This window comes from Thalassophryne amazonica, chromosome 5, assembly GCF_902500255.1.
Source record: "Thalassophryne amazonica chromosome 5, fThaAma1.1, whole genome shotgun sequence".
Classification (NCBI taxonomy): domain Eukaryota; kingdom Metazoa; phylum Chordata; class Actinopteri; order Batrachoidiformes; family Batrachoididae; genus Thalassophryne; species Thalassophryne amazonica.
In genome coordinates this window covers 18,291,165-18,318,931 of record NC_047107.1, presented here as the reverse complement: position 1 = coordinate 18,318,931, position 27,767 = coordinate 18,291,165, and the positions used below count along the sequence as shown (strand labels likewise).

Sequence of the window (27,767 nt, the reverse complement as noted above, 5' to 3'; positions counted from 1 at the left end):
AGGTTTAAAGTTAGTGTCTCGCATGTGTCAGAATCTTTCTCTTATGTCTCTCACTGTTACAGATACCAGTGTACCATTTGGTGTTATCTTTGGTGGAACAGACATAAATGAAGATGTGAAAGTTGAACAGAAGCGTGTGGTTATGGAACAGGTGCTACTGAAAGCCAGGTGACGTTTCTGCCATTTGAACACATTTAACAGCAAATCAACACATCACACAAACTGCACGCTGCTATAAAAATATTGTTGAAAAAAAATTGTAAAAACATGTTTTATCATTGTTAAAATTGTATATTAATTGTATTTGAGTAGAAGATTAAAACAGTGGTGTATGTGGGAAGTGAATGAATCTGGTCATGTCACTTTTAGAATTCTTATAAGAAATTGTTACTGTGAATTGAAGAGTATTGCAGATTAACTTCATGCTGTGAAATGGTATATGTAATGAGATATTATTTAATTTCAGATTAGTTGACAGGATTAATCTACAGAATGAAATCTGAGAGATAAAGATGGAGGTATAAGTTTACATACACCTTGGCTTAAAAATGTTAAACATAATTTTGTCCTTACGGCATATTAGAGCGCGGCTGATGTATCAGTTGGCCAGTAATACTGGCCAATGTGATCCTTTCACCACAATATCAGTACCAACATAACTTTTGCCGATATGAAAACTTATTTTAAGGAATAAACAATGTAGAATGAGGAAATAGTGGTCATTACATTGTTTTTCCAGCAGAGGGTGGCATTGTTTACAGTGCTATCAAGCATAACTGGAACTCCCATCATCCATTGGTTACAGTAGCTGCAAGAGACATGGACAAAGAGCCCAGCTGGTATTCATTACGTCCAACAAGGATGGAATAAAATCGTTGGCGTTTATTTATTTGTCTGTGTGTTAGCAAGATTACGGCAAAACTATTGCATGGATTTTCACCACATATGGATATTAGACCAAGGAAGACTCCATTCAGTTTTGGAGGTGATCTGGATCCGGATCCAGATTCTGGATCAAGTTTCACTTTATATAGGCTTTGAGGGATTACTGTTAACAGGATTACGCCAAAAATACTCCACGGATTCTCACCAAAGTTGTACCACAGTTAGATATTAGGCCAAGAAAGACTCCATTAAATTTTGGAGCTGATTCTGGATCAAGTTTCACTTTATATATGCGTTGAAGGATTATGTCAAAACAACTTCACGGATTCTCACCAAATTTGCACTATACATACTAGGCCATGGAAGACGCCACTTAATTTTGGAGGTGATCCAGATCTGGATCCGGATTCTAGATAGTTTCACTTCGTATAGGCACTTTATATAGGATTATGTCCAAACTAGTTCACAGATTCACACCAGATTTGCACCAGAGATACATATTAGGCCATGGAATATTTCATTCAGTTTTGGAGGTGATCTGGATCCAGATTCTGGATCAACTTTGACTTTATATAGGCTTTGAAGGAATACGGCAAAACTACTTCACAGATTCTCACCAAATTTACAAAATAGTTACATATTAGGTCATGGAAGACTTCTTTAAATTTTGGAGGTGATATGTATCTGGATCCGGATTCTGGATCAAGTTTCACTTTATATAGGCTTTGAAGGATAATGTCAAAGCTAGTTCATGGATACTTACCAAATTTGCACTATAGATACATATTAGGCCATGGAATACTTCATTCAGTTCTGGAGGTGATCTGGATCCGGATTCTGGATCAACTTTCACTTTATATAGGCTTTGAAGGATTACGTCAAAACTACTTCACAGATTCTCACCAAATTTGCAACATAGATACATATTATGTCATGGAAGACTTCTTTAAATTTTGGAGGTGATGTGTATCTGGATCCGGATTCTGAATCAAATTTCACTTTATATAGGATTTGAAGGATTATGTCAAAGCTAGTTCATGGATTCTCACCAAATTTGCACGATAGATACATATTAGACCATAGAATACTTTACTAAATTTTGGAGGTAATCCGAATCCAGATACAGATTGTGGATCAACTTTCATTTTATATAGGCTTTGAAGGATTACGTCAAAACTACTTCATGGATTCTCAAAAAATTTGCACCACAGATAGATATTAGGGCATGGAAGACTCCATTGAATTTTGGAGGTGATCTGGATCCAGATTCTGGATCAAGATTTCACTTTATATAGGCTTTGAAGGATTACATCAAAACTACTTCACAGATTCTCAGCAAATTTGCACCACAGATAGAAATTAGGGCATGGAAGACATGCCTGAATTTTGGAGGTGATCTGGATCCGAATTGGTGGACGTCAGAAATCTCTGATTGCTCTTGTTTTCAATCACAATAGGTGTTTTACAGCAGCAAGACAAGTGGTCTTGGTTTACAGTGAATCCAGAAAGTATTCACAGTGCTTCACCTATTCCACATTTTATGTTTCAGCCTTATTCCAAAATGGAGTAAATTAATTTTTTCCATGAAAATTCTACTCCCAACACCCCATAATGACATGACATTAACATGAAAAAAGTTAGATTTTATTTTTGTGTGTGTGTGTGTGTGTAAATTTATTAAAAACAAGAGCAATCTGAGATTTTTGACATTGGCCAAGGATTGAGTTGGACTCAAAATAAAAGATATGTGATTCACATCATGATCCGGTCTTTCCCTTGATCTGAATTCCACAACACAATGCAATAACTACATACTGATCCAGAATGGTCTGACTATCACGATGTTGCAATCTGATATTTAATTAACAAGCTGAAACAAAATAGTGTCTTCCTGATCTTGGTTTTACATTATGATATCGTATCCATGAAGTAGTTTTGACGTAATCCTTACATGTATACAAAGTGAAATCCTGATTCCGGATTTAGATAACCTCTAAAATTTAATGGGGTGTTCCAAAGCTGTGGTGAAAATTTGGTGAAAATCTGTTAAGTAGTTTTGATGTAATCCTCAAAATCCGACAAAGTGAAGCGTACAGATTGAAACCCTGATCCAGAATTCAGATTGCCTCCAAAATTCAGTGGAGTCTTTCATGGCCTAATATCTATCTGTGGTGCAAATGTTGTGAGAATCCATGAAATACTTTTGATGTAATCCTTAAAAGTGTATATAAAGTCAAATCTTGATCCAGAATCCAGATCCGGATCACTGCCAAAATTTAATGGAGTCTCCCATGGTTTAATATGTATCTGCGGGGAAAATTCCATCAAAATCCATGCAGTTGTTTTGACATAATCCTGTAAAGCTTATATAAAGTGAAATCTTGATCCAGAATCCGGATCGGGATCACATCCTAAATTTAATGAAGTCCTCCATGGCCTAATATTTATCTGTGGTGAAAATGTTTTTCAAAATCCTTGCAGTAGTTTTGGCGTAATCCTGTTAACAGACAGATAAATAAACACTGATTATTTTATTACGTCCTTGGTGGATGTAATTCAGGTTAGGGGAAATGAAATTGATCAGACTACACATTTATCATTTTAATAGCTGGACAAATTAGGTGTCATTTGCAAGGTCTTGAGGTTCCCTAACTTTTGGTCTTGAAAAATGTCGATTGTGTCATTGGTTATGCAAATATAGGCCAGAAGGTCACGTGTACTCAAAGAAAGTCAAAATTCACCACCTTTCCAATTTAAATTGCTGTTGTGGTCAAACTGGTTGGCGATTTTCAACCAAACTTTCAGATGTTTCAAGGTAGGCACCAATAATGTTTTTGACTGTGAAGAATTTAAGTGGGGTGTCACACTTTCGGAGATTAACCCCTTCCCACCTGTGATGCGCTATACTGTTTTGCACTCATGGCCAAAAAGTGTGCTTCCTGGGACTTGCAGGGAAACCTCTTGGAAAATGATACCTGCAATAGCTATAATTTCATTCTCACTTTTCATTTCAGTGCAAAAAGATAATGAAAGACCAATTTCTTAAAAGTTATTTCCTGTGTTAGCTATTGCATTCATAGACATTATATACATAGATGCCTCATGACTTGTTGCAACATAATCCAGCATCACCGCCATACTGGATGAGTCTCTTCACAATAGGCTTGCACCGGAGTCAGTGGAGAGTGAGCAGATATGCTGCTATTTTGTGCTACTTACTGTTGCAATAATCGATGCAGTATAAAAAAACAGATTGCATGGGATTAGTTTTCACAAGTAAGATTGAACAATAATTTTGGTGATTTTACCATTTGTAATATTATGTCATCGTAACAAACGGTAACGCTACTACAGCAGGAAGTGGTTACTCTCTCTCATTAGCTGTGTTTCCATCCAACTAGTATCGCAACTCTTAAGTGAATTTTCTTTAATGCTGCAAAAGGATGAGTGCTTTTGTGCACATTTCCATCCACTTGTTATGTACACTCAACAAAAATATAAATGCAACACTTTTGGTTTTGCTCCCATTTTGTATGAGATGAACTCAAAGATCTAAAACGTTTTCCACATACACAATATCACCATTTCCCTCAAATATTGTTCACAAACCAGTCGAAATCTGTGATAGTGAGCACTTCTCCTTTGCTGAGATAATCCATCCCACCTCACAGGTGTGCCATATCAAGATGCTGATTAGACACCATGATTAGTGCACAGGTGTGCCTTAGACTGCCCACAATAAAAGGCCACTCTGAAAGGTGCAGTTTTATCACACAGCACAATGCCACAGATGACGCAAGATTTGAGGGAGCGTGCAATTGGCATGCTGACAGCAGGAATGTCAACCAGAGCTGTTGCTCGTGTATTGAATGTTCATTTCTCTACCATAAGCCATCTCCAAAGGTGTTTCAGAGAATTTGGCAGTACATCCAACCAGCCTCACAACCGCAGACCACGTGTAACCACACCAGCCCAGGACCTCCACATCCAGCATGTTCACCTCCGAGATCGTCTGAGACCAGCCACTCGGACAGCTGCTGAAACAATCGGTTTGCATAACCAAAGAATTTCTGCACAAACTGTCAGAAACCGTCTCAGGGAAGCTCATCTGCATGCTCATCATCCTCATCGGGGTCTCGACCTGACTCCAGTTCGTCGTCGTAACTGACTTGAGTGGGCAAATGCTCACATTCGCTGGCGTTTGGCACGTTGGAGAGGTGTTCTCTTCACGGATGAATCCCGGTTCACACTGTCCAGGGCAGATGGCAGACAGTGTGTGTGGCGTTGTGTGGGTGAGTGGTTTTCTGATGTCAGTGTTGTGGATCGAGTGGCCCATGGTGGCGGTGGGGTTATGGTATGGGCTGGCGTCTGTTATGGACGAAGAACACAGGTGCATTTTATTGATGGCATTTTGAATGCACAGAGATACCGTGACGAGATCCTGAGGCCCATTGTTGTGTCATCATCCAAGAACATCACCTCATGTTGCAGCAGGATAATGCACGGCCCCATGTTGCAAGGATCTGTACACAATTCTTGGAAGCTGAAAATGTCCCAGTTCTTGCATGGCCGACATACTCACCGGACATGTCACCCATTGAGCATGTTTGGGATGCTCTGGACCGGCGTATACGACAGCGTGTACCAGTTCCTGCCAATATCCAGCAACTTCGCACAGCCATTGAAGAGGAGTGGACCAACATTCCACAGGCCACAATTGACAACCTGATCAACTCTATGCGAAGGAGATGTGTTGCACTGCATGAGGCAAATGGTGGTCACACCAGGTACTGACTGGTATCCCTCCAAATAAAACAAAACTGCACCTTTCAGAGTGGTGCTAAATGGTGATATTGTGTATGTGGAAAAAGTTTTAGATCTTTGAGTTCATCTCATACAAAATGGGAGCAAAACCAAAAGTGTTGCGTTTATATTTTTGTTGAGTGTACGAGTATATTGCTTCCTTTTCCTGGCCTTGAAAAAGAATGTTCATCTTTGTAACAAAACCTGGTGGGCGAAGCAGAGGAAATTAAAGTGATGTCTTGTGTGTGTGTGTGTGTGTGTGTGTGTGTGTGTGTGTGTGTGTGTGTGTGTGTGTGTGTGTGTGTGTGTGTGTGTGTGTGTGTGTGTGTGTGTGTGTGTGTGTGTGTGTGAGAGAGAGAGAGAGAGAGAGAAATAAATTCAGATGAACAATCCAAACTTGTTTCTTTACTAAATTCTAAAATGAATCATTTCTACATTTATCTATATGCCATAGCATTTGTCTGTGTTAAAGAGCATAAAACAAAGCTGTCAGCATGAAAGTACATATATTTAATGTGGGACAGCATCCTGTATCGTAAGTGAATCTCTGCTGTTTCTAACAATCCAAACCGTGGGAAAAATCGTGGAAAAATTCGGGGAGTTAGGGATTATTGTAGTTGGGGATACACCTTCTGCAGTTCAAATAAACGCACTGGCGGCGCAGTAGGGACCCATCTAAGAAGGCGGCCGCGCTGATATGTCAGCTCCTATAGGCAGCGGCAGTCCCTGAGGCATCTACATATATAATGTCTATGTTTGCATTGATGTCCTACACTTGTTAGGAAGTGCCACACCCATGTTGACCAGTGACTTTTCAAAATATCACTTCATGGATTCTCACCAAATTTGCACCACAGATACATATTAGGGCACGGAAGACTCCATTAAATTTTGGAAGTGATCAAGATCCGGATTCTAGATCAAGATTTCACTTTATATAGTATTTGAAGGATTATGTCAAAACTACTGCACGGGTTTTGACAGAATTTTCATCACACATGGATATTAGGGCATGGAAGACTCCATTAAAGTTTGGAAGTGATCTGGATTCTGGATCAAGATTTCTGTATATAGCCTTTTAAGGATTATGTAGCCTTTTAAGGATTATGTCAAAACTATTGCACGGATTTCGACAAGATTTTCGCCACTGATAGATATTAGAGCATGAAAGAATTTTCCATCTATTGTTTTTGTCCATTGTTTACTCGTTAGGTAAAATAGCTAATTTCTCCAAAAAATACTAGTCCTATCAACTTTCTGTATTCTCAGTGTCCATCCTTGACTCAAAATACATAAGCATACCAAACGGCAAAAGTCAGAATGTCAGCTCTTCCCGGTTTCTGCGTGATTGAAGCCATACACACACACAGAGGCCACTTGGCTGTTATAATATAGTTGTAACAGAATTAGTATTTTATGACTGGGCTAAATTGCATCTTCTGTAAAGATGTTTCATTGTCAAAAACTAAGATGTCAAAACTTCTACTGTTAGACAGAGTTAAATAAGGTAGAAAAATGTGTGTGTGGGAGGGCGTAGTGTTAAATTAGGTAAAAAGTAAAGCAGTAATTAACGTTAGCTTTACTTACATTGGTTTTACTCTGTTTAAAAGAAAGTGTTGAAGGTATTTACCACTGATTTCACTTAACAGAACATGTATTGTTTTACTTGTGAACTAAACACACGTGTGAGTACATGCATGCTCTGCACAACTCAAGCGGAGTGATCCCCCAGGGTTCCGTGGTGTTGTGGATACGGCGACACGCTGCATGCATGCTCCCAGACTTCACTTGTTTTTAAATATCACTATTTGTAAATAGCTACATGTTTTGTGTCAATGAAGACTTATGTCTAACCAAAACGTCTGCTGTGGTAATACTGAAAACTTTTTCTTTCAACCAGGTTTGCTGTTGCTTTTACAGATAAAATAAAAGAAGAAGCAGAGATATTTTTGGTATGTTATACTTTTTTGTATTCCTTCATTACTCTACAGAATGCCTGCCTGTAATTAATTGTTTGTTTAATTCATTTGTACTTTTCAGTTTTGTTTTTACTGAAACATAATTGCTGGTTCACCGGAATGGCTGCCTGAATAGACTGAAATACCCGCTATACCAGAGGTCTTCAATTCATTCCAGAAAGGGCCAAGAAGGTACAGGTTTTCTTTGCAACCAGCCACTCCACCAGAGGATTTCACTGATTAACATCACTTTCAGCAGATGGAATCATTTAATCAGTGAAATCCTCTGGTGGAGTGGCTGGTTGCAAAGAAAACCTGTACCTTCTCGGCACTTTCTGGAATGAGTTGAAGACCTCTGCACTACACATAATATTTCAATGAAGGTAAATTGGTTATTTACTCTGAATTTTGATCCACCCATTTTCTATCCACCCATCCATCCATTTTCTATACCTGCTTACTCCAATTAAGGGTCACTGGGGGAGGGGGGGTTCACTAGAGCCTATCCTAGCTAGTCTGAATTTCTCTCTCTCTTTCTCTCTCTTTTCATGTGTGTATATATATATATATATATATATATATATATATATATGTATGCATGTATGTATGTGGACCAGCAAATTTTGTCTGTTATAATTGAAATCTGCTATATGTATAAAATAGACAAAATCCACTATATGTATAAAATGGAAAAAAAAATCCATTATATATGTATGCACCCGATTAGTCACACTCAGGAGGATCCGATCGACCTACAGGGAATCCCCAGCACCAATTAGGCTTATGTATTTCTTTGATTAAATGCCTGATCTTGAATAAGGGCCTGTCTCATTTAATGGCCATGTCAAAACTTTGTTTGGAAAAAAAAAAATGCCTCCCTTAAATATGCACCAGACATTATTTGCATTAAAAGGATTACATTAGGTTAAGTCACTCTTTTTTTCTATGTCCACTGTGGAGTGGCACCTCAAAATCCTAAAGCCTGATTTATGCTTCTACAACTCCGTAACTGCATGGCCATGCAATGACGCTGACATGCCCGTCGTGTTGGTGGGCATCTTAATGCCATTTTCCGCAGGAACAGTGGCTTTTTATGGACCAGCTTGTCTCTGAAAGACCTCCACTTCTTTATATAATCATCAGCCTCCAAACCAGCATTACAGTACATGCAATTTCCCTCCATGAATTGTGAGCCATTTGAGTGTCTTTGTAGTTTTTCAACTCCGTGTTGTAAAGTTGGTCACATTTGTGGTCTTTTCTGCCAAACAGTCCTCTAATTTGATCCATGATGAAAATGTAATCGGCATGTGCACTGCAAAAACTTTTAAAATATGATGGGAGAGGAAGGAGTGAAACCAGGAAATTGACCAATCACAGCCTTTGCTGTCTCTGTCGTAGGTTTAACAGGCTATCAGCCATGCAGAGGGCTCTGATCTAAAGCGGCTGTCTTTGGTTTGCCACACCCAGGGATATGTGTGTAAGTTAACACCATGTGACAGGGCAGGCAACAAGCAGCATTTTATTAATAATTAGTGGCCTTCAATAAAGGCCTGCCTCGTTTAAACAATCAATCAATTTTTTTATATAGCGCCATCTTTCACATTCTGACAAGCCAACATTTCTCTCGAAAGTGCGAAATTTTGACTCACTGGGTGCAATATTGCACACACAATATTTCAGTGAAGTATCTCCCAAAAAGGGAATGTCTCCAAATAAAATCCATGAGGACATGGTTATGACATTAGGGGGGATGCCCTGTCTTGTGTGACAGTTTGAAGCCAGAGCAAGGTCAGGAAGACCCGGAACTACCATCTCAACTGATATGGGTTTCAAAAAAGAATAGTTTGAACCATAATCATAATTGGTTATCATGTTACGGGGTAATATATGTCACATGTCATAGAATCCAATGGACGTTGACCTTGTTTGACCTTTACTTTGGAGATCAAGCATTCAACACTGTAAAAATTATTAATTTTTTTTAATCCTGTTGACTCAACCAATAATTTGCATTGCTTTTTTACCAAAATTGGAGCAACTTTTACTTTTGACCCCTGTACAAACTGAAATTGACCTTTGTCACCATTCTTGCTGCTTTTACCCCACAACTTCATAACATTCAGTCACAGATAGTCCAAGCTATACCTTTTCAGAATCTTTATAATCAGACAATTAATGTGGTGTAGTTTTCAATTTGATTTAAGCATCTTTAAATTTTGACCCTTGTGGAATTCTTCAGTTGACCCCTACCTGGCTGCCTATTGAAAATTCAAGTTGCCATTCTTTTTTTTTTTTTTTTCCAAAAGAGTAATGTCTAATGTGTATTTTGTTGTGACGTGACACGGACCCACAACAGGGGGCGTTAATGAACGGACAATGGATAAGCCAAAAGTAACAATTTAATGTTGTGAATCGCACAACAACGTACAGACAATAACAATATGGTGGACTGTCAATCATACACCAGGTGACGTGTGGGCAGGCTCGACGATAGAAGACGCCTGGAGAGAGAGGAGCTGGATCCCCACACAGCTTCCACCACCAACGGAGCTGAAGAACACCGGAGCCGCCAAGCCCTGCGCCCCAGGTGGCCGCTGTCTTCAGCAGTCAGACCCGGTACTGCTGGCAGAAAACAGAGACAGTCCAGATGAGTGTGAGTTCGCACACTCAGTAATCCCACAGTCTGTCTTAAGTAAAGGAGGGAGAACCTCCACCTCCAATCACACACACTCGTGCAGCTCCTGGTCAACCACTTATCTGAGTTGGGGTGTGAGGCGAAGCCGTCACTGTCACACCAAACGCCAATCCTCCAGATAAGGAAACACTCCAGGAAAAATGGCTGCAATAGAAGTTCAGGTTAAACACACACAGTGTCAGTCAGCAGAGAAATTACCTGAATGGTAGATGATTTCTCGGCGGGGAGGTGGAGTTGCAGTCCGGCCTTTATGGTGGTGGTGATGAGAAGTGAATGAGTGACAGCTGGTATGGATGATGAGTGACAGCTGTCACTCCTGGTTGCTCCGACGCCCTCTCGTGCTTGAAGCCCGCACTTCAAGCAGGGCGCCATCTTGTGGTGGTGGGCCAGCAGTACCTCCTCTTCAGCGGCCCACACAACATATTTGTGCCAAATTTGGTGCTTGTATCATCATTTGAAGGATTGTTTCAGTTATCTGCTGCACTAACAGAATTAGAAATTAATTGACTATCTCTTTTTAATCATGAAGCATTTATGTTTTTGGTAGTCGTGCTGTATGGGCTTCAGTTTTGTTTGCATTTTACAGGACACTGGTACACAGCAGGAATTTGATAGCTTCATTAAATAGTGCAGAAGGATTTTTACTGTCCTAGTGCAGTGTCCTGTCCTGTCCCGTCCCCAAAGACTTTGACATTAAAACAATATTGCAGTGGTTTATTTTCAGAGTAGATTCCACTCATAGGCCAGAGATTACTTTATGTCTTCCATTTAGTGCTGACGGCTGGCAGACAGGCCCTAAGAGGCATTGCAACACATGTTACTGTGACAGAAAACACACACACACACTGAATGGCTCCAGTGTGATCAAATTCATGAAATTACTTTACATCTGACTCATTTTGTAGTTTCCTCCCCCTTTATTATGCAGCTCGCTTCTTGACTTTAGCTAATTATCGTATGTGAGGAGTAGTGTGACTATGACTAGACAACGTAATTTGTGGTAGTCAACCACTAATCCACCTAGGACTTACTTCTTCAACATATACTGTATAGGTTGAAGAAGTAAGCCCTAAGAAGTAAGTCCTATAGGTGCATTAGTGGTTAGCACTGTTGCCTCACAGCAAGAAGGCCATGGGATTGCTTCCCGCCTGCTCCTTTCTGTGGAGTTTGCATGTTCTCCCCGTGTTCATGTGGGTTCCCTCCAAATGCTCAGAGTTCCTCACACTTCCAAAGAAATGCAGTTTAGGAGACTTGGACACTTTAAATTAACCGTAGGTGTGCATGCAAGTGTGAATGAGTTTGTCTGTCGATGTGTGACCCTGCAAATAGACTGGCGTTCTGTCCAGGGTGTATACCGCCTCGTGCCCTATTACTGCTAGGATAGGCTCCAGCCCCCACAACATCCCCATGACCCTTGATTGGAGTACACTGTTATGGAAAATGAATGAATGAAGTTAGTCTTATGTAGGCCTTATGGCCCATTCATCCCAGTGCTTATCCTCAGATTCAGTAGTCTGAAATCGATGGTCTTTGACTTCTCCTGACTGGGATTGCAGGAGAGGTCATTGCATGTTACTTTTCCAAACAAGCCAGGTACTCATTTCCAGCTGGGTGCACTGGGATGAGGATGATGATGATGATGTGTCTAATCCAAGAACAGACAGATAGCAGATCTACATATTGGTAGCCCATTTACTTCTATTTTGCAATGTTAGATTATACTTGGAACTCTGAAAAATGTAGCTGAGACTCAGAAAAATGCAATAGAACAACCACTCGAGTCTGAGTTCCAAGTTGGAATCTTGAGCAGGATCCGTAAAGACTGACGGCGATGTGATGTCACAGCAATGTGGCGGCGCACACAGCAAGCAGTAAGGACAACCTTTTCCTTAACGTTTACTTATATGTTGTGTTTGATGGCATGTTTTATGCAGTAAATGTTTCTGGCGAGTCTTGACTTGAGTTGTGGACCTTGGTGTTGCTGACAGTACTGTGGTGGGTCAATCCCACTCCCAAAATGGAGAATGAAAATATTCCAGAAAGAGGCTGGATGACCTTTTCCTGAGCAGATGCACTGGAAAGCATTAGATCGGACATTGGATACAAATAGTAAGTCCCTTCGGCTGCTCCCTTGTTTTATACTCAGGGTCGCCACAGCAAATCCAGGGTGGATCTACATGTTGAATTAGCACAAATTTTACCCCAGATGCCCTTCCTGACGCAACTCCACTTTACATGGAGAAATGTGGTAGGGGTGGGATTCGAACCAGGAACCTTCCGCACTGAATCCAAGTGCATTAACCACTTGGCCACCACCCCTACGGACATTGGATATTCTGACATACAATCGAACGCAGTGTTACCTTCAAGTTCTCCTGTCCTATTGAGCTACCGGCGCAGTGTGATAGGAGGATATGCTTTGAACTCAAGACACCCCCTGCAATTAGTCTGTGATTAAAAATTGTTTTACAAAAAATTATGTTTTGGTAGCTGTTACACTGAAACTTTTTCCAATATTTTCTTTGTAAAGCTCTCAAACTGCAGTAAAATTTATGTCCAACCCCAAGGTAAGATCAGCAGGATGAATGCCCTCCTCTCGTTCTGTGCACTCCTGACTTTCATTTGAAGTGTTGCATCGATTGGCTTTGATGTTTCTTCTCTATTATTGTGCTCTGTCTGCTTGTCTATGCTCTTGCCAAGGGACATGTTTGGCATTCCAAATACCTCTCCCGTGCTGTGTCCCACCAGTGGCCTTGTTTGGCACAAACAATGACCCTTCATAGATTAGAGGTTTATTACTTGGGACAATGACAATGTCACAACATTTGATTGCAGTAAATGTTCTTGACATGAAGGTTAAATTATGATTACACATGGGGTGGGGGCGTGGGGGGGTGCAGAAACAGCCAGACTTGTCCCACAGAGAGCGATGCAAATGTATTAGTGAGTCATGGCTAGTATACGTGTCATGCCTCACATTTCTGAAGTGGTACATCAGGTCTCATTCTTTGTGTTTGCATTCTTTTGCCTTCATTCTGTGAGGTGTTTGTTTGTTTTTGGGTTCCCCTGGCATGTTTTTAATTTATTTGGTGATTTTCTTTTGTGAGTTTTTGTTTTATTAGGATTTGGTCATCAGTTTGCTGTCATCTTTGTGCTTTGTCATTTCCTTGCACGTCTTGCCGTGGGTGCACACACGCATGTGCCATGCATACACACACACACACACACACACACACACACACACACACACACACACACACACACACACACACACACACACACACACAGGCAGTTTGCTGCACATACAGAAGTCAGTGAGTAGGACTATCACCAACAGAATGCAGTGCAAATATTTGCCAGTGTGGTTGAATATTGCTGTCAGAACTTTGATTAAATGTGCCAGAAGGCTGGAAACTGGGAGTCAGAACTCTTGGTGTTACATTTTAATGTATTTGTTTTCTGTGACTAAACCTTAGTGTCAGTTCCTTAAAGTTAAACCTGTTCAGTGGGCTGGTAGGGTTACAAATGAGCTCACCTCAGGCACATTTGTCTGTGTGTGTGTGTGCATGCGCAGACACAGTAAACAGACAAAGTGCATTAGATTTTTGCATATGGAGACAGTATATCTCATTCCTCTTTATGTAAATTAAATTAAATTAAAGGTACCGGTACTTTGGTAACTTCCTAATAGATGTCAGTCAGCATATAAAGTGCTTTTAACTATTATCATTATTATTGTTGTTGTGATAGTATGTATTTGTCTTTAAAGGCATCCACACTGAAGTGACCAAGACGTTCTGCTGGACTGATTTCTTGAGGAGCTCAGGTATTATTACAACTTTTAGTTGATCCTGCACAGTTACAATATAGGATGTAATATGTAACTTGAGTGAAATTTTGGTGTTTGTATTGGATTGTTTCCTAATTTTACAGTTTCTACTGGTGCCTAGAGCCGGTTCTAACCATTTATTTGTCACAGTTTTGTGGTATCTGCTGACACTCCCACAACAATGAAGAGGAATTCAGTTTAGCTTGTTCATGAAAAACACCATTTGAAAATGCCAGTAGCAACAACTATTTTCAGAAACAATATCCTACTTACTTGGGGTAATTATCAATCTGTGGATAGATTCTGTTTGTTGTTTTTTTTTAGCTTTTGATGATAATGGTAGACTTCATAGAAAGGTCCATGTCTGTGTATTTACACCAAATGTGCTGAACTGATTATTATCAGAACAATATTCAGTCTCTTCGTGTTTAACTTTTTTCCAGACTTTGGTGGTCCATTGGACCCCGGAGGACGATCTTTTGACTAACAATTTTCTGTACGGTATTCCTCAGGACAGTCACTTGGAAACATTTTCCCAGGTCTGAGAATTTACATACTTACTATACATATAAGGAGACTTGAGTCAAGTAAACTCAGCCATTGATCTCAGTGATAATACTCATATAGGGTGTACACGTGCCCATAAATCGTGATGAGGTGCACATAAATGTTTTGCCTTTTGCTTTGCTGGAATGGTAGTAGTCCAAACATAGTCACACAGTAAATTTTGCAGAGTAAAATATACTCTGTCAGGATAACATTTGGTCGCAGTCCAAATAGAGTTAAATGCACTCTATTATAGAGTGAAATCAGCTCTACCGTCTTGTCAAATCACGTTTTTCAACTCCAATAAGAGTCGTACACAGCATGATCGAGTTGATTTTACCCTGTGATAGAATTGATTTAGCACTGTGATAGATGATGTTTAACTCTATTTGGACTGGGACTAAATGTTGTCCTGGCAGAGTATATTTTACTCTGCAAAATTTGCAGTGCAGTTACTAAAGCTGGGCAGACACTATGTAATATTTTCAGCCGTTGTACTCTGCTCCAGCTCAAACTGTACGACAAAACCTCAGGGTGTAAAAGTTCAGAGCGCGCGATTTATGTTCTCATACTATACGGCCCGATGCTCTGATGCTATCTGACTACTCATATTGTACGTTCAAAAACCACACGTCGGACTCGTGTTTCCGGAAGCAAAATGTAAACAGAAGCTGCTCTCTCCCAAAGAGATGATCACTGTTTATGCTCTCTCCAATTCCACATCGGTGTTTGCACATGAGCATTGTGAGATGTTGGGGTAAATCGGCTCATAGACACTTGCAGCGCTGCTTCAACAGCGCGATACCCTCACTTGGGCCGACCAGAATATCAAACAGGTTTGATTTTCATCCAGCCATACGATTGCCAATGGGGAGGTGGTGTGAGAGGTTAAATGCAGCTCGTTACTCCATGTATACTACACGATGCAGGACGCATGATTAAGCTGGAACGTAGCTCAATCCAAAACATTTTTCGCACAAGTGAAAAATCAGCTCAAAAAGGGCCAAAACTCGCACAGTGTAAACCCCAGCTTTACTTACTTACTTCCATGAGCCCACATTGACACATGCAGTGGAAGCACTGGTGGTGCACGGCACCTCTGGGTTTTTGCATTTACAACCCCAGTTCCACTGAAGTTGGGACGTTGTGTAAAATGTAAATAAAAACAGAATACAATGATTACCAAATCCTCTTCAACCTATATTCAATTGAATACACCACAAAGACAAGATATTTAATGTTCAAACTGATAAACTTTATTATCATCACTTTACTGAGGCATTGCTAGGCCGATACGCTACCTGGCTATACCCGCCCGCTGTGCATAAACAAATGACATCATAGAGCGTGCGCAGCCCAAGAACTGTCCGCAGAGGGAAAAAAAAAACTGTCCACAGAGGAAAAGATAAAAAGACGAGAAGTGTGTGTTGGTCCCAATATGGATATTCCGGATGATTTTCTCATGGATAGTACGACAATGAACAGCAGCCAAAGCAGCCAGCTTGATGAGGACGCACTGCCGAATTTGGAGAGCAGCGCGCACCAACAGACATGACAAAAGTTAAAGTGAGCCAACGTTTTATGTATGTGTTGTGTATCTCAGTAAAAAGTCATTTTGGGTGACTGGGCATCAACGTTGGGCCTCTGAAAATGCATACCACCCTCCAAAAGCATGTTATTGTATTATTATTTTTGTGCAAATATTTGCTCATTTTGAAATGGATGCCTGCAACATGTTTCAAAAAAGCTGGGACAGTGGTATGTTTACCACTGTGTTACATCACCTTTCCTTCTAACAACACTCAATAAGCGTTTAGGAACTGAGGACACTAATTGTTGAAGCTTTGTAGGTGGAATTCTTTCCCATTCTTGTACGACTTCAGTTGTTCAACAGTCAGGGGTCTCCGTTGTAGTATTTTGCACTTCATAATGCGCCACACATTTTCAGTGGGTGACAGGTCTAGACTGCAGGCAGGCCAGTCTAATACCTGCACTCTTTTACTACGAAGCCACGCTGTTGTAACATGTGCAGAATGTGGCTTGGCATTGTCTTGCTAAAATAAGCAGGGACGTCCCTGAAAAAGACGTTGCTTGGATGGCAGCATGTGTTGCTCCAAAACCTGGATGTACCTTTCAGCATTGATGGTGCCATCACAGATATGTAAGTTGCCCATGCCATGGGCAACTTACACACCCCCATACCTTCACAGTTGCTGGCTTTTGAACTTTGCGCTGGTAACAGTCTGGATGGTCATTTTCCTGTTTTGTCCGGAGGACACGACGTCCATGATTTCCAAAAACAACTTGAAATGTGGACTCATCAGACCACAGGACACTTCTCCACTTTGTGTCTGTCCATTTCAAATGAGCTCAGGCCCAGAGAAGGCTGCTGCGTTTCTGGATGTTGTTGATATATGGCTTTCACTTTGCATGGTAGAGTTTTAACTTGCACTTGTAGATAGCAACGAACTGTGTTAACTGACAATGGTTTTCTGAAGTATTCCTGAGCCCACGTGGTAAGATCCTTTACACAATGATGTTGGTTTTTAAATGCAGTGCCGCCTGAGGGATCGAAGGTCACGGGCATTCAGTGTTGGTTTTCGGCCTTGCCACTTACGTGTAGAAAGTTCTCCAGAATCTCTGAATCTTCTGATTATATTATGGACTGTAGATGATGGAATCCCTAAATTCCTTGCAATTGAACATTGAGAAATGTCTCTCAGTGTTCACTTGTTACGTTATGTCTTGCTCTTAAACTGTTGGACTTTTTTTCACGCAGTTGTTCACAAAGTGTTGATCCTCACCCCATTGTTGCTTGTGAATGGCTGAGCCTTTTGGGGATGATTCTTTTATAACCAATCATGACACTCACCTGTTTCCAATTAGGTGTTCTTTGAGCATTCATCAACTTTCCCAGTCTTTTGTTGCCCCGTCCCAACTTTTTTGAAACGTGTTGCAGGCATCCACTTCAAAATGAGCAAATATTTGCACAAAAACGTTTATCAGTTTGAACATTAAATATCTTGTCTTTGTGGTGTGTTTAACTGAATATAGTTTGAAGAGGATATGCAAATCACTGTGTTCTGTTTTATTTACATTTCACATAATGTCCCAACTTCACTGGAATTGGGGTTGTAGAATCAGTGAATGAGAGCCAGTGCAAATGTGGCTGAGATGTTAAAGAATTTATTGGAACTGAATTAATTATGTTTAATTACAAATACTTTGATTTAAAAAGTACCAACAAGTCACATGGTAAGAAAAAAGAAAATAAATCTTAGAAAAAAATGTTACATCAAAGGATGCATTGATTATCATTTTAAAGTCATCGGAGCCCTCTGAATTGTAATTGAATTGGGCAGCATAGTCTAATTTCAGGGTGAGCACTAAAGGGTTAAAACATGACTCCTATGATGCAATAGTCTTAAATCCGGGGACAGCCCTCTTATGTCCCCATCAGCAACATGGCACTTTCTCAGAGTTTTTGGGCAAATTAGACTGCAAACAAAGTGAAAATGCAAAGAAAATGTGACGATGCGGTGGAAAGTGGATATGCGTTGCAGTTTGATTATGACCCAGAGCTCAAACATGTCAAGGCGGTTGTGCAGGCGAGAGAATGCAGCTACTCTGGTTAACTGTGTAGGCTAACACTTACCGACACGACATTTCCCATTTGCCTTGTCTTCCCTTCTCCACTGGGAACCAAAAAACTGCACTTTTTGCAACTGCTTTGGTGATAGCAGCCAAAAACAAAACAGTACCTCATTTTTCCGTGTGAAATGATGTTGTATTTATGTTGCACAACAGCAGGCTGTCGCGGGAAGTGGTCAAATCCCGCAATATCACACAGGGGTTTAAACAAGACTGCGCTACCCTATAGCAAGGTACCTAGAGATTCCCACCCTTATTGCATTCCAGTAGTTTTTTTCTGAAATAGTTTTTCAAACTATTCCAGAAATTTATTCGATACGTCGGAGATCATCACAGTGCGGTTTGTAGTGGAAATTCTGTTGGAATGTCTGTGTTGTTCTATCCTTTGACTACTTTCCTCTCAGATTGTCTTTGAATGTTTTCGTTGTTCTGTCTTTGATTACTTTGGGGTTAACCAGACATTCTGTCTTTTTGGTTTATGACTATGTTGGGGTCACCCAGAAATTAGCTTGGTCCCAAAGGTGCTTCAAGGTATGGCTTCATTTTTTGGTTCCTTTAGGGGTAAAAATTAATTGGGAGAAATTTCATGATATTTGAAAAATATTAGCCACTGCCACCCAGCCCCTGTTTTTTGTGACATTTTGATTTATGGACTGGATACATTAGTTCATTAGTGGCAGATTTTGTTACATCTGCCTCGGGTCAAATTTTGAGGCAGTCAACATCAGCATGGACTTCCTCATCAAGGACCCCTCAGAGTGGGAGGATGACCCGTCATTCCAGTGGTCACAGCAGGTCCTGGATAACATTGCTGCTGTCAATGATTTTGCTGAGCGAGGAGTTGCACTTATCCAGGATTACAATCAGATCCTAAACGAAGGATGAACAGCAGCAACAATACCTGCTGCAAGTTGTTGAGCGGCACCGACGTCAGTTCCCGGAAACAAAAAAATCGGAACCAAATGCCACTCCTCATGACTTTGTTTTCACCAAGTAGGTGGACAGTGACATGTAATACTTTTTTTAATCTCTCCTGTATGGTCAGTTAAAGGAGAAAGGTTTGTTGTTTCAATTAGTATTTCATTTGTGAACAGGTACGTTACTACTGCTGGTTTGCACTAATATGCTCAACCACTGCATCTTCCACCTCACGTATGGCAGTGGTTAAAATAGTCGTGTCAAAATAAAATGTTGCGCAAAAGATGAACAATTTTGTCAGGAAGCACCTTAAGAAAGTCACATTTTTATTTTTGCCATACTGTAGAGGACCATCCCACTCAGACATATTGTCTCCTCAGTTTATGGACACCTGAGTGATCTTTATCTTCTGAGACATGCTGGTGACCTCTGATTGATCTTTGTCAGGGCTCTGTTTTTGTTCTGTTTGTTCCTGGGGCATGGGGGTTAACCCATTCATCTTTGCTCCTAACCACAGAATGTAAAACATGCCTGCTACAGGAGGAACCTTAGTGTATAAATGTCTCCCCATACAGATGTTTCTCTGTCAGAGAGAGAGAATTTTACATACACTGTAAAACTCAGTGAGTTAGTTGAACTCAAACCATTTGAGGAAACCGATTGCCTTAAACCATTTGAGTTTGCCAACTTAAATAAAATAATTTTCAAAAATTTGTTAAAGTTTTAGTAACTTAACAATTTATACTTAATTAAACATATGTAAATCTAGTTTATTTATAAAATGCTAAGTGGTAGTCCATGAACAGAACTTGCAGTTCTTCATTATGGTATAAATGTAGCAGCTGCACTCTGTGTTGTGTTGTTATAACTCCGCCCATTCACTCCCCTCGGGATGCGAACTCGCAATCTCCAGCATGGATGTCAGACTCTCTAACCAGAAGGCTAAAACCCAGGGCTCTGGCCTTGTGACCACAGAATCCTTTTGAGCTGTTGGGAGTGAGGTTTACTAACTACATATGCACAGCGACACCTGCGGGCCTCTGTTACATAAACTCAATTAAAATGACTCTATAGAATGCACTGGAAATACATCACCAACACTTAAATGCCCCAAAACTTTAAATGTACTTAAAGGAACTGAGTTGTTATGACAACAATTCATTTTTGAGTTAGTTTAATTAATTGAAATGAGCGACTATAACTTTTTTCAAAGTTTGAGTTGCATTAACTTAATTATCGTATTAAAATGGAGTGTTCGGTTTAACAGTGTACAACATATGTGTAACTATTTGCAATTAACAAAATCTAAAATCCATTTGAATAGGACATCATTTTTTTTTGTGTCTTGTACAGTCAGAGGTGGTGCCACTTTTGTTAATATGAAAGCAAATATATTCAGCTGTCCACACCTTGTGAAATTTGGCTGCCATGTACAATATTGTGCAGTATTCATATGTATTAATGTAGTGATTAGAACATGTGGTTTTCCTCCCTCCAGTCCTCTAATTTCCATTCTCCTGGCTCTGGCTCACTAAATATATATTCCTGCTTCAAGGATCCCCACCAAAAGTGTTTTTTTTTTTTTTTATTTTAAAATTGGATATTGCAACGTGATGTCCATCCCAGGTACCGTCCTGCTCATACAGAACAATGTTAAGTCCAGAGAGCAGCACTTGATTAATGGCTCTTCAGTCCAGGGCCATTTGTCACTGTGTTTCTTGGCCACTACAAGTCATATACTGTCGCTCCTGTATTTGTTATAGCTGAAACTGGAGACATTACTATTGTGCTTTACACAAATTCGACGAAGCCGCTGTTATCTGACATGAAATTATTTTGGGGCTGTGTTTGTTCATTCTTTTTTTTTATGGTGTTGCTGGTAATTTGCAGGAGCAATTTTTGGTGAAGGTGTATTTGACGTACAAGACCAGTTAAATGTTTTGACACACTTTCATTGGGAAAGTGTGTCAAAATAGTTGACTGGTACTATATTTAAATGCATGAAGAATTATGAAAACCCACATTTGAGTACATGCATTTATTGTATTTGATTTTTGTCAAAATCAACTCAGTCTTTGGAGTAAAATTAAAAAAAGACAGACAGATGTGCAGATGTCAAGATATTTTACTGTTAGATTTTATTATTCCCACTCCCCTCTTCCCGAATTTTCACAACCAGCAGTTTGATTTCACATATAACAGCACACCATATGAAGATGTACATGAAGATAATAACTTTGGTTCAACTTATTTTTGATTTTTTTTTTTTTTTTTTTTTGAGGGGGGGGGTGGAGAAGGAAAAAAGAAGGATAGTTGAATTTTCTTGTTTATTTGATGTATCACATTATATTGAAATAACAAATATCCCTTCTCCCGAGCTAGTGGGTGGATTTTGATGAAACGTCACACAGTGGTAGCACACCATCTGAAAAATGTGACGCACTCCAAGGGAAGAAAATCAGACTTTGGTGTTTAATTGTTGTATCATACATTTCTGACCTTGTAAGTGCAGCTCCTCCTTAGCCTATTTATGAAATTGAGTGAAACTGCTTATCTCAGGATTCTGTAACATGAAGCGGATGACAGTCTATGACTCCGCTGGACAGGAAGCCAATCAGATGCAGGTTATTTCCTCAGCCAAAGCTGGTGTCCATTTACAGCTGGGTGAACTGAGACCATGCAGATTAACACCCCGTTCACAGAGAGTCCACAACCAATGTGGGATCGAAAAATGGCCTTTGCTCACCATCACTCTCACTGGCTCTCACCGGGGTTGCAGGCTGGTCACAGTGGGGTCTCCACGGTCGGAAGAATGATCCCTCATGGTCACTGTCACTTTCCATCAGTCTCCAACAGGTGTGTGAGTGTATTGAACTGTTTCAAACACTCGCAGCAGTTGTGTGACCAGTTAAAAGATGCATGGGTCTCATAATCGGTCTTGTTAACTCTCACAGGTTCCAACCCACTCCCAACCTGATCCTTCTTCTTCTTATTCTTTGTTGTTTGGCTGTTCCCGTTAGGGGTCGCCACAGCAGATCAATCATTTCCATCTCATCCTGTCCTCTGTGTCTTCCTCTGTCACACCAACCACCTGCATGTCCTCCCTCAGCATATCCATAAACCTCCTCTTTGGCCTCCCTCTTCTCCTGCCTGGTGGCTCCATCCTCAGCATCCTTCTCCCTATATACCCTGTGTCCCTCCTCTGCACATGTCCAAACAATCTCAGTCTCACCTCTCTGACTTTGTCTCCAAACCGTCCCACCTGAGCTGTCCCTCTGATATGTTCATTCCTAATGTTGTCCATTCTTGTTACTCCCAAAGAGAATCTCAACAACCTGATCCTATTGGTCGGAATAGACTCTGAATTGACTCTGCATATATATATATATATATATATATATACTTTATATACTTTATATACTTTATATACTTTATATATATACTTTTCTTATCCCATCAATTGAAAGGATGTTTGGGGATGATGAAATCATTTTTCAAGATGATAATGCATCTTGCCATAGAGCAAAAACTGTGAAAACATTCCTTGCAAAAAGACACATAGGGTCAATGTCATGGCCTGCAAATAGTCCGGATCTTAATCCAATTGAAAATCTTTGGTGGAAGTTGAAGAAAATGGTCCATGACAAGGCTCCAACCTGCAAAGCTGATCTGGCAACAGCAATCAGAGAAAGTTGGAGCCAGATTGATGAAGAGTACTGTTTGTCACTCATTAAGTCCATGCCTCAGAGACTGCAAGCTGTTGTAAAAGCCAGAGGTGGTGCAACAAAATACTAGTGATGTGTTGGAGCGTTCTTTTGTTTTCATGATTCCATAATTTGTTCCTCAGAATTGAGTGATTCCATATTTTTTTTTTCCCTCTGCTTGGTCTAAAAAAGTAACCGTTACTGACTGCCACAATTATTTTTCCTGATTTCTTATAGTGTTTCTTAAAGCCAGAAAGTTGCCATTTGAAATGACTTTAGTTTTGTGTCATGTCTGTGATCTGCTTTTTTTCTACAAAATTAAACAACTGAATGAACATCCTCCGAGGCCGGTGATTCCATAATTTTGCCAGGGGTTGTATCTGTCAATTACCTCTACTGGGTAAATGGACTGCATTTATATAGCGCTTTTCCATCTGAATCAGACGCTCAAAGCGCTTTACAATTATGCCTCACATTCACCCGGATGTCAGGGTGCTGCCATACAAGGCGCTCACTACACACCGGGAGCAATAGGGAATTAAAGGCCTTGCCCAAGGGCCCTTAGTGATTTTCCAGTCAGGTGGGGACTTGAACCCATGATCTTCTGGACTCAAGCCTAACACCTTAGCCACTACACTATCACCTTAGCCACTAGACCATCACCTCCCCTACTGGGGTTGACTATTTAATTAAAGTGTTTCATCTTAGTATATTTACTACAACATACAGTGCCAGTCAAAAGTTTGGACACACCTTTCCCTTTCAGCTGAATGGGGAAAATATGTGTGTGTTTAGGACTAGTATAGAGGGTATTATTTTGTGGGCTTGATCACACATTGTTGTCATCGTCATTTAATCCTGATTATGTACAAAAATATATATATATATTTTCCTTAAACAGCATAGTACTGTGTGTTGAATCCCAAGGGCAGGCAGAGGGTATTAACAACCATCCTTTATATCTGAGTGTGGGTTTTTGTGTGTATTCCCAAAAATCAATATCTATATTGTTTCTTTTGTTTATTTATTTATTTATTTATTTATTTTTACTGAAGATAGTCACCAACAGACTTAGGTCTTTGCTACGATAATCCAGCGCTCCATCTGAATGTGACCTGTAAATAATTTTAAAGAATGGTTTGCTCTTGAGACTGAAGCAATACAACTGCCAACTGTTTAGTTTTTTTTTTTTTTTTTCAAACTTCTTTCGTCTGTGTAACACCAATCAGCTGAAGAGGACAGCAGAGTTCATCTTTGTGATGTGCTATACAATGATATAATGACATAGGAAAACCTGTCACAGTGGTGACCAATAACGAGTGCCCTCCTTTGTAATTTGGAGTTAATGACTATATTGAGTCATTAAAAGTCACAAAGCCTGTGCAAGACTTTATCCTTTATTTCAGACAATTGATGAAGGGGTTTTTTTCTGAAAAAAGTTAAATATTGTGTATAAATTACAAAATCAAAACTGCTAATGAAATAATTCATCTTAAATAATAAGCTTATAACTAAATTTGTATGGCAGTGCAGTCAAAATCATGAATTAGTTCAAATACAGCTAGGTTTTAGTGTAGATTAAGAAGAATGTATAACGGTGCAAAAGAAACCATTTGTAAACAATAAGACAAACAGTTCAATTTGGGAAGAGGCTTGGGAAAAGCCTGACAGTTCAGGGCCCATATCCACGAAGCAGCATAAGGCTAAAAACAGCTCCTAGTGATTTTATTCTAAGAAAAATCTTAGAATTCCTCAAATTCTTACACATTTTTTTGAATTTTCCGTTGGTAAGATGAAAGTTGTCTGCAAAGCACCTTAGGACTTAAGAGAGCTCCTAAGGTGCCAAACTGGTAAGAGGAGGGAGGAGGACCTTTAAGAAGCCTAAGAGTGTTTTAAGTAGAGAAGATGGCCGAAAAGAGCGAGAGGAAGAAGAGACATTCTCCGTATGTAGGATGACAGTGAGTCAGTAACATGCTACCGACTTCATCTGTGTAATTATTTTATGTTAATTTACTGTCTTAATGTATTTAGAAATTGTTGAGGTTCTTGTTTTATATACACACTGTTAATATTATCATTATTTTTATTATTATTATTGTCGGTATTATTAATATTGTTTTCTTTTATTATTACATCTGTTTTGTCATTTGATTTAAAATAGACCACAATGGAAATAAGTGTTTTCACGTTCTTGTATCATGCATGTATTTATTTATTTTTTATTTTTGTTTACGTTTTTACAATTTTTCTGTGTACTCACATTGAACATACTAAATAAACTCATGCACGCACGCTTTTAATATATGTATGTTCGGCATGTGAATGAGGTACGTTAAAAGATTTTCAAGCTGTGTAACAATTCATTTTAATTTGCTGAGGTTCATCATCATAACAAAGTTATCCTCACAATTACAGGTCTTAATGCAGTACAGGTTATATGATCAGTTGATTTCACTGCCCATTCATGACTAAGAGGGCAGAGCTCTTTTGTTTGTTTGTTTTTATTTCTCCTCCCTCCCCTTTCTGTGACAACCAATCACAGCTCTTAGAGGACTGAGTCATACGTAGCAACGGGTCAACCCCGCCTCCTCACAAAGATAGGAGTTTCTGTTCCCTCCTTGCTCAGACTTGCTCTTAGACACCTGCTGGCTCACTCTTCGGCTATGATTCCTTGCCAGGAAATTTTAGGCTAAATTAGGAGCTCTTTGAGAGGGCTCTGAGTTGCTTCGCGCATAGGGGCCCAGCATGAGCGTGCGTAAGTGATAATGGATAAAACTAACAGGGAGATGCGGTTTAAGATAGCGACAGCCTCTAAATAACTTCAGATGCCATTGAGTAGGCTATTACTGTGGCCCTGTTTACCTACAACACCATCCACACCTGGATTCTCTCTGTCTCTCATATTCCAGTGATTTTACAGGTGATTGAACTGACTTTTACACAATGCTTTGTGTGTAAGTTCAGCTTTTAAGATGATGTAACATGATTTTAACAAAGCTACAAATGAGAGCCAAGGATGTGTAATCTCTGCCTATTCTTATTTATTAGTTCTGTGTTAACGAGCAGTGGTGGCCTAGCTGGCCACCAGGCGGTTTTAGAAATGACAGAACCTGATCATCAAACTCATTTCAAGTTGCTGCATCTTTTTAATAATGATTGGCAACTCTGTCTGTAGCTTCCTCTCAGTTTGGTACAATCCTCCATTGATACTGGGTTCAAACTTTCCCTCAATACCCATCATGCCCCAAAGAGTGGCCAGAGGGTTTGTCAGTGCTCACCTCCCTTCCTCCTGTCAAATATTGATGAGATGTTTAGAGGTAGGATTAAGGTTAGTATAAAACTGTTTTTTACAGGATGTAACTGTTGATATCTTGCAGCTTAGGTTTTTACTTCTGTGGGCATCAGCTGGATTGCATCCCGGTATGGTGCAGCATTCTGTTTACAGCAATTAAAACTTATACAGCAAAGAACTGTTTGGTTGTCTGCTAAAAGGCTGCAGGCTGGTTACAATCAGTGGCGTAGGGACAGACAGTGCAGCACATGCCATCGCACTAGGGCCCGGTACATATAGGGGCCCATGAATTTGTCTGAAATAATTGACATTATCACAGTGACATGCACTGTGCACAGTGTGCGTAAAAGTGCACATCTTGCACGTTATGATGATGAATGTTAAACTATACGCTGCCTCCATGTCAACCAATGACATAGCTAGAATTATGACAACTAGTGACACCAAAGACTTTGCAACAAAAATGTGTTCCTACAAACATAAATGTGGCAGTAACTACAGAAAGGACAGAAAAGAGAGAGAAGAGAGCAAAGCTGACTAAATTCGACCGCTTTGGATTTTCCAGCAGCTTACAGACAGGCGCGGTCGCTTCCACTTTGTTTTTGATCTTGCTGGTGACAGTGGCGTCAGCTGAGCAAATGTTTTCCAAGTTAAAAATGATCAAGACATACCTGAGGAGCTCCATGGGGCAGGATCAGCTGAGTGGCTTAGTTATCCTCTCCATTAATAACTCAGGAGCCAGGGAGTCGGACATCATTGGGATGTTATAGAGGATTTTGTCCAGTGCAAGGCTCGCAAGACGCCCTTCCACTGAGCCAAATATTTTCCAGGAAAGGGTATCTTATAATAATCTGACTGTGGTGGGTTGCCACGCCCCTTCCCTGTTTGATCACCGCTGTGCGCCAGTTTCACTTGCACAAATTTGATCCCCGCACTGCAGCGCAATTTGTCGTGCCAATGCATCCTGCTTTGTCCCGCTTGATGCCACGTTATATAAAATAATCATTTTGTATCAGATGGCTCATTTGCTGTCAGAACTTGCCTGATGAAACCATTCTCTCATTGCACCCAGAATCACAGAGAAATTATCTACAGTGACAGGTTGTCTTGTGCGCATCATGCAGTGGAGAACACATTTGGAATCTTGTCTTGAAGGTAATTATTTGTAATATACACTCAACAAAAATATAAACGCAACACTTTTGGTTTTGCTCCCATTTTGTATGAGATGAACTCAAAGATCTAAAACTTTTTCCACATACACAATATCACCATTTCCCTCAAATATTGTTCACAAACCAGTCTTAATCTGTGATAGTGAGCACTTCTCCTTTGCTGAGATAATCCATCCCACCTCACAGGTGTGCCATATCAAGATGCTGATTAGACACCATGATTAGTGCACAGGTGTACCTTAGACTGTCCACAATAAAAGGCCACTCTGAAAGGTGCAGTTTTGTTTTATTGGGGGGGGGATACCAGTCAG

The 27,767-nt window shown here is 40.1% G+C and overlaps 1 protein-coding gene across 1 annotated transcript in view; it reads left to right on the top strand.

Moving 5' to 3' along the window:
* The window catches only part of glt1d1 (glycosyltransferase 1 domain containing 1), a 103,943-nt gene that overhangs the window by 17,139 nt on the left and 59,037 nt on the right, over positions 1-27,767 (top strand). The window contains exons 3-6 of the mRNA XM_034169757.1: positions 63-168; positions 7,589-7,640; positions 12,872-12,908; positions 14,111-14,167. Of these exons, the coding sequence (XP_034025648.1) occupies positions 63-168; positions 7,589-7,640; positions 12,872-12,908; positions 14,111-14,167 (252 nt within the window). The remainder of the gene's footprint in view (positions 1-62; positions 169-7,588; positions 7,641-12,871; positions 12,909-14,110; positions 14,168-27,767) is intronic.